This window comes from Triturus cristatus, chromosome 11 (genome assembly GCF_964204655.1).
Source record: "Triturus cristatus chromosome 11, aTriCri1.1, whole genome shotgun sequence".
In the NCBI taxonomy this organism is placed as follows: domain Eukaryota; kingdom Metazoa; phylum Chordata; class Amphibia; order Caudata; family Salamandridae; genus Triturus; species Triturus cristatus.
Window position 1 is genome coordinate 279,543,850 of NC_140594.1, and position 14,287 is coordinate 279,558,136.

The 14,287-nt window shown below is 48.7% G+C and overlaps 1 protein-coding gene across 3 annotated transcripts in view; it reads right to left on the bottom strand.

Annotated features, from left to right (window-relative positions):
• Positions 1-14,287, bottom strand: part of CCDC157 (coiled-coil domain containing 157) — a 380,789-nt gene that overhangs the window by 22,820 nt on the left and 343,682 nt on the right. For all 3 annotated transcript variants that reach the window (XM_085635040.1, XM_085635039.1, XM_085635038.1), the window contains exon 9: positions 4,412-4,551. In XM_085635040.1, the coding sequence (XP_085491166.1) occupies positions 4,412-4,551 (140 nt within the window). The remainder of the gene's footprint in view (positions 1-4,411; positions 4,552-14,287) is intronic.

The window sequence follows — 14,287 nt, forward strand, 5'->3', positions numbered from 1 at the left end:
TTGCATATCTGTGTCCTCCTGCGGTACCCTCACTCTAATAATGAATGGAGGTTTGGCCTGAGGGGCTTGATTTATGCTTGAATGGAATTGGGTGGCACACTGTCCTGAAGGAACCTCTCTGAATATTCTGAATATTTGTAAGCTGATATACAACCTGAGGCTGGATTTGTTTGATGTTGCTTGTCTGCAAGTTGTTCTGAGTCTTTGTGAGCATCTTGGACTGAAGGCTAACACTTTGGGCTGGTGTCCTACTGTGGGGGCCAATTGCGGTACTCTTGCTGGTACTCAGCTGGTCTACTGTGGGGGTCAATCTGGGTGCCAGCTGTTTTGACTACCTGAGTTTTCCCAAGATTGACTAATGGTGCCGTAACTGATGTCGCAAATAACACTGAAGCAGTGAAGGGTGGGGAATTGTGGGGCGGCAGTAGAGACTTTTGAGATTCCAGATCACTTATCTTAAAAGCCCCTCTTTGAGCCAAACAATCAATGCTTGCATCATGCAGGACAAGTGACAACGAAAAGCTGACTTGATTTTCATGTAAAGTTAGCCTTGTGTTCACTGTCACTGTGACTGATTTATATATAACTCCACTCGGTTTTGGCAAGGGACACCACACCCTTTTTATTTTAATTTAATTTTCTCAATCCCTTGCGATTCTTTTTTGCTAATACTGGTAAGAAATCTTCTTTAGTATTTAAATCAATAAGGGAAATTTCTTGCTTGGGGTTAGTCTATGGATGTAGCTCCATATATTTGGAGGGTCAATCCTTGGATTCTCTATATATTTGAGATGTAAAACTTTACTGCATGGTCTCCAGGCAACAGATTTTCTATGACAAATGGGACATGGTCAATAGGAAATTCTGCATTGCTGGGCTCACCAACTGAAAGCAAGGGTGGAGATGGTTCAATTTGTATACCAGTTGACTTATAAGGCTGCACACCTTTTTCTGACGATTGGTCAAAATACATGGCGGGCGAGAGAGGGCCTCCATTGGCCTACTGTGGACCTCAGCCTCGGTGATGACTACATTTGTTTGAGTGTCAATGTTAGTTTTACTCAGGCAAACAACTTATTGATTACATTCAGGGAGAGGCTTCATTGCTTTAAAGGGTTGCTGGAACCTCTTCTACTTTAGATATAATTGCTTGGCATGAATCCGAGCATATCAGTTGTGGAGGAGGTACGGTTGCTTGAGCTTTACTAATTAATACATTCAGACCTTGAAGTTTTGTGTCAACTCCTTCCACTCGAGAATTCAGGAAGAGAATGGCCATTAACTGCTTTTCCATGATTGAGCTTTGCCTGTAGAAGGCTGAAATCATATTTAATGCTGCCAAATGTTTTTACCAATTGTAAGAAGGATAAGTTACTTACCTGTATTCCTAGTTCCCTTCCAGGAGTATCCTCATCAAAGTCATAAGCACTTGAATATTCCCGCCCATGTGCGGGGACCCCGGAAAATATATAACAAATTATATATGGAAACATATATATAAACAGTTCCATATATATACATATAATAATTGTTTAAAACGGTCAATGCAGCCTCCCAGAAAAACAAACACATAAAAAGGCTAAGCAAAGCTGTGAGACCTTGTCTTTGCACATACACAAACAAACCAGCAAGACCAAGAGACACTTGAACTGCCTTTAATGAATAGCAGAAAAGTAGTCCTGCAAAGAAACATGCAGGCATTGTTAGCCCATTGGCTGCACTGGAACTTCAACAGCATAGAAAATGAAAGCAAATGTAGAACATCAAAAACCTTTAAGGCAGCCATGACCCCTAGCTTCAGGGGTGCCTCAGGGGTGACAGTTAGGTCAGTTGTTCATTCCGGCTCCTTCAGTCAGGACCGTTCCATCAGAGGGTTCAAGTCCCTCAGTGGTCTCAGAGGCTGTATCACCAGTCCAAGTCACACTATCAGGGACGTCGACCTTCCAGGGGTAGAGGTGCACCCCAACAGCCCTCCTCAACGGCCAAGAACACTGCCAAACAATGAACAATCACTTCCTCTATCGCCGTTATCCACTCCGGTGGGAGGAAGTATCGCCTGCCATGGAGTCGATAGTGGTCGTTCAGTATTTTTTACGCTTCAGTTTACAAGAAGAATTACCCCATGCTGGGTCCCTAGTGGTTTCTATTGTTGCATCCAGCAGGTTCAAGGCCTTTCCAACTGCACTGTCCACTGCCCATGAAGCAAAACATGAGGCTGCTTCAGGCCGCAATCTACATTTTACCACAAAAAAATAAAAGACCGGCCTCAACCAGTTTGATTGGCATTGGAAGATCTTTTTCCAAATATTTCTAAAAATATCTTTTCCATGCTCTGGGTGTCTGGGAATCAAACATACCCATCGTGGAGCTTGGCCTGTCTAGCCTTCGGTAAACAACCCCTTAATCATTTGATGTTCGCCTCATAACCTTATTATTGAGAATGCCCAGGAAGATGTGCACACCACTGAGTATGATTCAGACACACCATTTAACTGTATCTTCCCAAGATTGGGAGCAATCCTAGGAGACACTAAGTGTTCAGCCTTGGAAGAAGAGCTGCTGGACTGCCAGCCAAACTGAGTAACCCCAATCAGGAGGATAAAAAGTAATGCACAGCTGACTAACAGCATGTGGCAAGCATGCTTCAAAGAAATGAGCAACCCAGAAGTCATGAAGACAATGACACCTGAACATCTAGAGGGCTAACAATGTGCGACAGACATTCAAAGGTTGAAATTGTGGAGACCCTGCACTACTCTTTGACAGCTCCTGCTTTTGTAGAAGCCCGTATCGCCAAATCTGTAGACCAAGAAGATGTCCTTCTCCACCCTGGATCTTCGAGTAGTATTTAATTGCTGAGGCTGATCCACAAGATTTTGGAACCATTTGATCATACCTGTTCAACCTATAGTTCTAGAAATCAAAAACTAAATTTAAAGGTGCGGCCGTGCTCACGCCTGAAATCCAATTTCTCTAATTGCAAGTGGAAACCGGTATCTAGTGAGTCCAGTGTGTGGTCCACTACTTGAAACCAGCCATTTAGGAGCTGAAGCCCCTAAAGGTTTAGCTCATTTGCCCTGTTGTGGGAGGTAGTTCAATGCAAAACCAATACCCCCCATCTTTGAACCTTCACTTTGGAGACCAGTTCGAGCTACCCACAAAAATTCCAGCTGACCTGATACCGGACTACTAGGACTGTGGTTTAGAACAACTCTATGCATCATAAACATAGAATATATATGTGCCATTCCCAGTTCACTCTAGGGTCATGCACCTTGGGTTATTTAATACATTTTTGTGCTTTTAGGTGTTTTTAACAGATTTTCATTTGTCAGGTTTAAAGCCATGTAGTACTTCATGGTACTCAGTGAAACAGAGAAGCTCAAGAGAAAGGGCGCCAGAAAGTCGCAAAACCTTCTGTATTTCTAAGTGTGTTTTTTTTTTACTGATTTGCTTTTTTACGGTTGCAAATAAGGATAAAGCTCCGACAGGACCATGACGTTTATTGAGTGTTGCTACTTTTATGAGAGAGAGTCAGAATTTAAAACCCTCATCCCTTCCTAGATGAAACCTAGACGCTCCAACCACCCTACCCATTTCAGAGTCATACCCCATGCAGGAATATCTAGCATTCGATCAGAAGTGAAAAAGCACCCAAAGTCCTACAGCTGCAGTTGAAAAGGACAGTTACTCATCTGAGAATTGCTCAAGAACCACACAACTGCCCAGAGACGTAGAGGCAATCGCTCACAAAACCATAGAAACAAATGTAGAGTGTGTTCTGTTCATAAAACAACATTACCCATCATAACGGCTGAATATGGCTCCTCAGCCCAGACCGCCTGGAGCTGCTTATTCTCTGAACTGAAGTAACTGTCACAAGGAAACTAGTCTTCATTATCAGTAAACTGACGACAAAGACTCAAAAAGCGTATGAAGAAATCCCACACTAGCTCAGGGTTCCTAGTTCAAGGGAAGGATAGGTAAACATGTGCACAGTGTGCATCTGACTGTCAACTGGCATGGTAAAGAAATAAATAAATTGGCAATGGAACAATAAAGGGGTTGTTCAATACCTTTGTCCAAAGCCACACAACAGAACACATCCATGCACTCTACTGTTGCTTTCTAAATGGATGAGTTCCTGGAGGTCAGATTTAAGGTTCCCTCGGATGGACAGAAATCCTGGTCAAGTCCGCAGAAGTCGGATTTCACTGGGGGTGTTTTTGTACTTGTTCTAACTTCTGCAGTCTGAATGAGGCTATTAGTGGGTTCTTGGTTGAGAGTGTACTCCACTTCAGCACAGGTCCTCAGCATGTGCGGAGACTCACGCTGAGCACTACCCTTGCTTCGCACACATTCCTCTGGACCCACCTGCCTGAGAATCGCAGTATTGGTGGCAAAGTCTCACCTTCAGGGCTCCATGCTGGGCTGTCTCTCTCAATTTGCTGAGCATGGCTCGAAGTCGTGCGTTCTCCTCTTCTAAGACGTTGATTCGAATGCAGTTGGCTTGCAGCTGTCTCTCCATGTCCTCGGCAATGTTTCCTGAACCTACAATCAAACAAACTTCAATGAGCAAAGCAGCCTGAATAGGAGCATAATATGCATCCTGTCCTAGAGGCTGCACAAGTAAAACTAAGTGATCCTATCTGTAAAGCTAGTGTCCTTCCTGACACAGAGCTGTGCTGGCCTCTTTCTGAAAGCTCATAGAAGCTACAAAATGGCTGGCAAAGGACAGCATAATAGAAAAGGAAGCATTTCTGGGACTGCATTTTCATTGCACTGTACTAATTTACATTTGAAATACTTGACTGAGTTTGTGTCATTACAGAATAACAAAAGAGGGTAAAATGAAACATCGCATAAGGCTTACCTCAGTTGTAATCTTCGTATTTAAGCTGCCGGCACTGGCGAATACTCAACACTAGGTCACTTTGTATCAGGAGTTGATTTCTCAAGCTTAGACTTACTCACAATGTTATCTAGGAATATTCATCTCACCATGGATCACAAATTGAATCAAAAGAGACGCAGTAAGTTAAGTCTTTGGACAAGCAATGTCTCTGTAGTGCCAGTACCATGTATGTCAGAAGGATGGAACCCAAATCACATAAAATCTACTGCTCTTATTGGTTGCTGTGCATTGGACCTGTTTGGCTGTCAGAGCCAACCAAATGCTTACATACCGCATTATCCACATTTGTGGATTCGAATTTTCTCCAAATGTCTGTGACTGTTTCCACTACAGTCCAAAGAACAAGTTACCTACCTTCGGTAACGCTTTTTCTGGTGGATACAGTATCTGCCTATGGAAATGAAATGAAAGAGATTTATAGAGCGCGAGAAGCTGCCCTGAGGCGTCCAGGCGCTAAAGAATAGGATCAATCAATCAATCAATCAAAGAAATTTATAGAGCGCACTACCTACCCGTAGGGTCTCGAGGCGCTTGGGGGGGGGGGGGGGGGGGGGGGGCCGCTACTGCTCGAACAGCCATGTCTTGAGCTTCTTCCTGAAGGAGAGGTGGTCTTGGGTCCGGCGCAGGTCGGCCGGGAGGGAGTTCCAGGTCTTGGCGGCCAGGTAGGAGAAGGACCTTCCTCCAGCAGTGGTTCTGCGGATGCGTGGGACGGTGGCGAGGGCGTGGCTGGAGGTGGCGTTTGGGAGCGTAGAAGTTGATTCGGTTGTTGAGGTAGCTCGGGCCCTGGTCGTGGAGAGCTTTGTGTGCGTGGGTAAGGAGGCGGAAGGTGATTCTCTTGTTGACCGGGAGCCAGTGCAGGTCTCTTAGATGTCCGGAGATGTGGCTGTGACGTGGGATGTCGAGGATGAGTCTGGCTGAGGCGTTCTGGATGCGCTGGAGTCTCTTCTGGATCTTGGCGGTGGTTCCGGCGTAGAGTGCGTTGCCGTAGTCCAGTCGGCTGGTGACGAGGGCCTGGGTGACGGTCTTCCTGGTCTCTGTGGGGATCCACCAGAAGATCTTCCGAAGCATGCGCAGGATGTTGAAGCACGATGAGGAGACGGCGTTGACTTGCCTGGTCATGGAGAGGGAGGAGTCCAGGATGAAACCCAGGTTGCGTGCGTGGTCTGTCGGTTTGGGTGCGGTGCCCAGGGCGGGGGGCCACCAGGATTCGTCCCAGGCGGAGGGCGAGGAGCCCAGGATGAGGACCTCCGTCTTATCTGAGTTCAGCTTCAGGCGGCTCGTCGTCATCCACTCGGCTACCTCTCTCATCCCTTCGTGCAGGTTGGCTCTGGCGGCGGCGGGGTCGTCGTTGGTCAGGGAGAGGATCAGCTGGGTGTCGTCGGCGTAGGAGATTATGTTGAGGTTGTGTTGGCGTGCGATGGCCGCGAGAGGGCTCATGTAGACGTTGAAGAGAGTCTGGCTCAGTGAGGATCCCTGAGGGACGCCGCAGATGACTTCGGTGGCCTCTGACTTGTACGGTGGTAGGCGGACTCTTTGTGTTCTTCCGTCGAGAAAGGAGACGATCCATTCCAGCGCCTTCTCCTGGATTCCGACGTTGCTGAGGCGCTGTACTAGGGTGCGGTGGCAGACCGTGTCGAAAGCCGCGGAGAGGTCTAGGAGGATGAGGGCCGCTGTTTCCCCGTTGTCCATCAGGGCTCGGATGTCGTCAGTGGCGGCGATGAGGGCGGTCTCGGTGCTGTGGTTGGCACGGAATCCGGACTGCGATGGGTCGAGGGATCCATTCATCTCGAGGAAGGCGGCCAGCTGTTTGTTGACGGTTTTCTCGATGACTTTGGCTGGAAACGGGAGTAGAGAGATGGGGCGGTAATTCTTGAGTTCGGTGGGGTCTGCTGTAGGTTTCTTGAGTAGAGCGCTGAGTTCGGCGTGCTTCCAGCTCTCGGGGAAGGTGGCGGTGTCGAATGAGGTGTTGATGATGTCCCGCAGGTGGGGTGCGATGACAGCGTCGGCTTTGTTGAAGACGTGGTGAGGGCAGGGGTCGGTCGGAGATCCGGAGTGGACGGAGTTCATCGTGTGGACGGTGTCTTCGGTGTTGACCGGGGTCCAGGCGCGGAGGGTGGTGGTGGGTGACGTTGCTGCGGTCGTGGCGTGGGTCGGATGGGTGCTGAAGCTGTTGTGTATGTCCGCGATCTTGTTGTGGAAGTAGGAGGCGAGGGGGTTGCAGAGGTCTTGCGAAGGGGTGACGTCGTTGCTTCCGGCGTTGGGGTTGGAGAGCTCTTTCACGATGTTGAAGAGTTCCTTGCAGTTGTGTGCGTTGTTGTCCAGTCGGTTCTTGAAAGCCGTCTTCTTGGCGATGTGGATCAGTTGGTGGTGTTTCCGGGTGGCGAGCTTGAGGGTGGTCCTGTTGTCCGGCGTGGGTTCCCTTCTCCAGGCTTTCTCGAGGGCGCGGCAGTTCTTCTTGGAGCTCTTGAGTTCGTCGGTGAACCATGGGGCTCTCTTGCTGCCGGGTCTGCTGGGCGGGGTCCTCAGTGGGGCGAGTTCGTCCGCGCAGTCGCTGATCCACTTCGTGAGGTTGTCGGCGGCCTGGCTGGGGTTCGCTGAGCTGGCCGGAGGGTGCTGGCTCAGGGAGGCGGCGAGCTGGTCGGCTGTGATCTTGTTCCAGCTTCTTCGGGCAGCCTGTTGCTGGTGGATCGTCGTTCTTCTGAAGGTGAAGTGGATGCATCTGTGATCCGTCCAGTGGAGTTCTGTGGCGTGGCTGAAGGCGATGTCTTTGCTGGATGAGAAGATGGCGTCGAGAGTGTGTCCGGCGAGGTGGGTGGGGATGAACCTTCTGCTGAGGATGGTCAGAGGAGTAAGTTGTTATTAGTTGAAAAGAAAGGTTTTTAACTGTTTACGGAAAGTTTGTAAATTGGAGTTGGACCTGAGATATAAAGGAAGAGAGTTCCATAATTTAGACGCATTGTAGGAAAAATATCAACCTCCTACTCTAGATCTTCGTATCTGGGGGACAACGGTTAGGAAGGCTTGAGAGGAACGAAGCTCTTTCTTGGGATGGTAAGAGGTGACCAGTGAGTGGTTAATTACAGGTCCAGATTTCCAGAAAGCTTGGTGAGTAATGCACATGGCCTTAAACCTAATTCTTTCTCTGACAGGGAGCCAGTGCAGAGTTTTTAGACCCGGCCCTATCGGAGTTCTGCGGGGAATTCCAAGCAGTGTGCGGGCTGCACAGTTTTGGATCCGCTGTAGTTTATTCAGGCAGTATTCAGGAGCCCCTAGATACAAGGCGTTGCTGAAGTCTATACGGGACTGAATCAAGCCCTGAATAACTACCTGTTTGGCCTCAAAAGGAAGAAGTGGGAGGATTTTTTTCATCATCCTGATGAGCCCAAAATATTCCGAGACTTTTTATATTATCTCTGGGAATAGGAGGGGCACCTAGGCTGGGGGGCCATAGTAGTTCTAAGGTGGAGGGGGGCCGATGGCCCGAGAAGCATGAGCTCGGTTTTATCCCCATTGAGCTTTAAGCATGACTTCGTCATCCAACTCTTTATCTGCTCCAGGCAGGAAAACAAGCTAGTCTGTGCTTGCTGACTATTCTTATGCGCAAGAGAGACCACTAGTTGGGTGTCGTCCGCATAACTAACGATCTTAATACCATGCGGGCGAACAATCCCTGCCAGTGGTCTCATATATGCGTTGAATAATGTGGGGCTTAATGAGGAGCCCTGCGGTATCCCGCAATCCAGAGGCTTGCTTGAGGAGACTAGAGCTCCTTCAAAGACTCGGAAGGTACGATCTTTTAAAAAGGAGGTAAGCCATGCTAGTGATTCTCCTGATATCCCTAGACTCAGGAGGCAGCGAATGAGGATTTTATGGTTCACCGTATCAAAGGCGGCGCTCAGGTCCAGGAGGATCACTGCCACTGATCCCCCTGATCTAGGATCCGCCTTGCTTCCTCTGTGACTGCCACCAAAGCTGTCTCCGTAATGTGTTTAGGGCGGAAGCCCGTCTGGGTGGAGTCCAGCAGATGATTACTCTCGAAAAACCTGGTTAGAGAAGTGTTGATGTGTTTTTCGAGGACTTTACTTGCCCAAGGGAGCAGTGAGATAGGGCGGTAGTTGTTGAGGTTGCCAGGGTCGAGGTTGGGTTTCTTCAAGAGTGCTCGAACTCTGGCATGTTTCCAGGTTGATGGGACTGTGCTGGTCACTATTGAGGAGTTCAATAAATCCAGTAATGTGGGAAGGATTACCTGGCTGACCGAGGCCAGCATATTAGGTGGTGCAGGGTCACATGGAGAGCCAGATTTTATTTGGTGCATCAAAGACTCGAGTGTTACTGAGTCTAATTGTGGGAAGTGGGCTAAGGTGTTATGAGGCAATTCCTCTATTTCAGCTACTGGATCATGTCCTTGGAGGAGTAGATCCGAGTCCATGTCCGGGAAAGATGTATAGATTTTATTTACTAGAAATCAGCCAGATCGTTACATCGGGAGGATATATTGGAGTTGGCAATTAGTGGGGGTGGAAGCGTAGTTAGACTTTTTACCACTTGGAAGATTTCTTTAGATTTACATTTGGCTGACATTTTTTTGTTATTATAATAGATTGATTGGGTCAGTTTTATTGCTGATTTGTAGGCTCCAATAGCCTCCCTGTAGGTGGCTTTGTCCATAGCAGTGTAACTTAGACGCCACTTCCTTTCTAGCCTCTTACAAATGCGCTTTTTGTCTCTGAGTTCTTCTGAATACCAGGGTGCTGTTTTCTGATGTCTTTTGGAGTTAGTAGTACAGGGCGGTGATATGGTATCTAGTGAGTTCATGATCCAATTATCATATTCACAGTTACCTTTAGAGGGATTGCCGTTAAGCACAGGCCTGGTTTTGGTGAGAAGGTTGGTCCAGTCATCCAGACATAATTTGGACCAATTCCTCATTCTGCGGGGAGTATGGGAGGGTGATACGCATTTGTACGAAGTCCAAGTGAGAGGGATCAAAAAGTGGTCAGTCCATGGGAGACGACTAATAGTGCCACATGTTAGCTGTGGGCAATTGCTAAAAACAGGATCTAATAAATGGCCTTTTATGTGCGTAGGGGAGGGGACAAGCTGCACTAGTTCAACTGCCTCTAAACTGGCCGTCATCTCTGTGGCGACACTATCCTGTATATTATCAAAATGTATATTAAGGTCGCCCAATAATGTAAAGTTTGCGGGTGAAATAGTTAGTTCGGCCACAGCAGAATGTAACACTGTCTGGAACTGTTTGAGTGCTCCAGGGGGGCGATAGATGAGAATGCCAGTGAAGCTTTTGTTAGGAGAGAGTTCAATGACAAAGTACATACTCTCACAATCTGCGATGGACTCCCTCAGGTAGCGACAGGAGTAAATGTCTTTATAAATAATAGCAAGCCCCCCACCTTTCCCCTGGGCACGGTCCAGGCGGGCGATCTGGATTCCTCACCTTGTGAATATCCTCTGCGCCAGCAACATTCTGAAACGTTTGTAGCAGTTCACGCCGATGAGGTCGAAGACGACGTCACAGAGACACGGCTCCGCTGACGTCACCGGCTCCATAAGAAGACCTCGTCGGCCTGATGACGTCAGTTCCGCCCTTTTTTCCGTGCCTTCAAGGCACACGGATGGACTGACAGCAATATATACACAGTACATAATATATAAATCAACACACACAGTGTGGAGAATAAAAAGGAAGGCAAAAGAAACAACACAATGCCTTTGACAGTAACAAATACATTTTGAAACACCATCATTAAAATTGTAGGTATACAAGGGTAGACAACGGGGAGGCGGGTGGGTCAGTGAGGAGTCCACAGGCAGATACTGTATCCACCAGAAAAAGCGTTACCGAAGGTAAGTAACTTGTTCTTCTGATGGATACATCTGCCAGTGGATTCCTCACCTTGTGAAAAGATTCCCACAGCAGTCCCACTCCCGGAGGAGGGTGTCCACCCTTTTATACCAGAAAGTCCTGAAGGACGGAACGAGCAAAATGTCCATCCCTCCCCACCTCGGAATCCAAGCAGTAATGTTTTGCGTAAGTGTGAAGGGAGGCCCAAGTTGCCGCCCTACAAATGTCCTCCACAGGAACACCTCTAGACAAAGCAGAAGAGGAAGACTTAGCTCTAGTAGAATGACCCCTTAAATCCTCTGGAGGTTCCTTACCGGCCAAAGAGTAGCATATCTTGATGCACAAGACAATCCATCTGGAAAGGGTGCGCTTGTGCACCGCTCTGCCTTTCCTGCAGCCAACAAAGCCCACGAAGAGCTGGTCGTCAACTCAAAAGTCTTTTGTCCTGTCAAGGTAGAAGCTCACCGCCCTCTTAGGGTCCAAGCGGTGAAGTCTCTCCTCCTCCTTGGAAGGGTGAGGGGGAGGATAGAAGGTAGGGAGGGAAATGGACTGCCCAGATGGAAGGGAGTTACCACTTTAGGCAGAAAAGCAGCCCTGGTCCCGAGTACCATTCTTTCAGCATGAATGGTCAAGAACGGGGGTTTTGAACTCAGAGCTTGAAGCTCACTTACCCTCCTTGCCAAGGTGATCACAGTGAGAAAAACCGTCTTGAAAGACAACAGTCTCAAGGGACACTTGTGTAAGGGCTCGAAGGGAGAACCCATCAGATAAGTTAAGACAAGGTTTAAGTCTCATTGAGGCACAATAAAAGGAGTAGGAAGAAACTTGTTTGTAAGGCCTTTCAGAAACCGTAAAACAATAGGAGATTTAAACAATGATGGTTGATCCGGCAAACAAAGGAATGCCGACAAGGCTGAAAGTTATCCCTTTACAGTGGCTACAGCAAAACCTTGCTGAGCAAGAGAAAGGGCAAACTGAAGAATGTCATATAAACAAGCCCTCAAAGGATCAATTGACTTCTCCCCACACCAGAGCACAAATTTAGACCACCTATAGGAATAGATAGATTAGGTGGAATGACGTCTGGCAGACAAAATTACATCTACAACATCTGGCGGGAGAGAAAAAGAATTCAGGTTGCCCCGTTCAATCTCCAGGCATGAAGGTGTAAGCTCTGGAGGTGGGGGTGTAGAACCTGCCCCTCCGACTGCGAGAGACGGTCTGCCCTCAGAGGGAGACGGAGCGGAGGGCACGAGGAGAGGTGGAGAAGATCTGTATACCACACCCTTCTTGGCTAATCCGGGGCGATCAATATGACTTAGTCTTGGTCTTGGCGAATCTTCCTCAGAACCCAAGGAATCAAGGGTATGGGAGGAAACACGTAAAGGAGATGCGAGTCCCATCTCAGCTGAAATGCATCCCCCAAAGCTCCCTGTATCGGATACTGGAGACTGCAGAATGACGGGCAGTGAGCGTTCTCGTGAGTGGCAAACAGGTCCATTCGAGGAGTTCCCCAGATCCGAAAGACGTGACAAACCACCTCCGGACGAAGCCTCCACTCGTGGTCGGCGGAGAACTGCCGACTGAGACTGTCTGCACATACGTTCAGAACCCCGGCCAGATGATTTGCCATCAGACAAATCTGATGATCCTGAGCCCAGGACCAGAGACGCAGAGCCTCTCTGCAGAGACAATGAGACCCCACTCCTCCCTGCATGTTGACATACCACATCGCGGTAGTGTTGTCCGTCAGGACTTGAACCGACTGACCGCGAAGGGAAGGGAGGAAGGCCTTGAGCGCCAAACGTATCGCCCGCAATTCCAGAAGGTTGATGTGAAGCAACCTTTCCTCTGGAGACCAAAGACCCTTGATCTCCACATCCCCCAGATGAGCACCCCACCCTAAAGTGGAAGCATCCGTTATTACTGTGGCCACCGATGGAGGTAGATGGAAGGGCTTTCCTCGAGACAGATTGCCCTCCACGCACCACCAAGACAGATCCGCCGCAGCTTCTCTAGAGATCCTCACAGACTCGCTGAGATCGCCTTTGTGCTGATACCACTGCCTGCGGAGGCACCACTGGAGCACCCTCATGTGCCAGTGTGCATGGTTGACCAACAGAATGCAGGAAGCAAACAGACCGAGCAGGCGAAGGACCTTCAGGACTGGAACGACCGCTCCATTGTAAAACAAGGGAATCATTTCCTGAATGTCGAGAATCCTTTGTGGAAGTGGGAATGCTCGACACACAGTAGTGTCCAGTACTGCCCCTATGAACAGGTTGCGCTGAGAGGGCATCAGGTGAGATTTGGGCACGTTTATCGAGAAACCCAATTTGTACAACAGCTGAGTTGTAACCTGCAGATGATGAAGCACCTATTGCGACTCCGCTTTGATCAACCAGTCATCCAGATAGGGGAAAACTGGAATCCCCGACCTTTTGAGATTGGCTGCCACCACTGCCATCACCTTGGTGAAGACTTGAGGTGCAGTAGTAAGACCAAACGGAAGAACCGCAAACTGATAATGTTGCGACCCTACCGTAAACCGGAGATACTTCCTGTGCGATTTAAGGATGGGGATGTGGAAATACGCATCCTGCAAGTCGATCGACACCATCCAGTCCTCCTGATGCAGCACTTGAAGAACCTGCGCAAGGGTGAGCATCTTGAACTTCTCTTGCTTCAGAAAAAGATTCAAGATCCTGAGGTCCAATATTGGACGCAATCTGCCGTCCTTTTTCTGAATCAGGAAATACCGGGAGTAGCATCCCTGACCCCTTTCCTGCTCTGGAACCACCTCTATTGCACCTTTTTTCAGTAACGTCAGGACTTCCTCCTGCAGGAGAAGAAGGTGGTCCTCTGAGCAAGCCCCTTGACAAGGAGGGTAATTTGGAGGGAATTCCCGAAAGGGAAGGGCGTACCCATTTTCTACAAGATCTAGAACCCAAAGGTCTGTAGTAATCGATGACCAATCTTGTAGAAAATGGGTAAGCCGGCCCTCCACAGGACCAACATGATCCAGAATGGTGGATCTAGGGCTGCTTTGCAGTGGTGGGAGGGGCTGAGGAGGAGGAAGAGGAGGGGGAGGAGAGCTGTCGACCTCGAGTGCGACCCCTGATTCTGCCTCTGTAGCTCTTATACAGTGTGTTTGGCTGCTATTGCTGCTGGGGCTGTCTGTAAGAACGAAAGGTTGACCTTCCAAAGCCCCTGTACCTCTTGAACGAACCCCTTGACTGAGTTTGAGGGCCCAAAGATTTAGCCGTGACCTTACTCTCTTTAAATCTTTCAAGCGCAGCATCCGCTTTCTTGCCAAAAAGACCGGAGCCATCAAAAGGCAAGTCCAAGAGCGTTGACTGGACATCAGGGGAGAACTCTGAAGATTTAAGCCACGCACTCCTCCTGGTGGCAACAGAAGATCCCATGACTCTTGCAACCGAGTCAGCTGTATCCAAGCCACTTTGGATTACCTGACGTGCTGCCGCTTGGGTATCCGAAAGGACCTCATT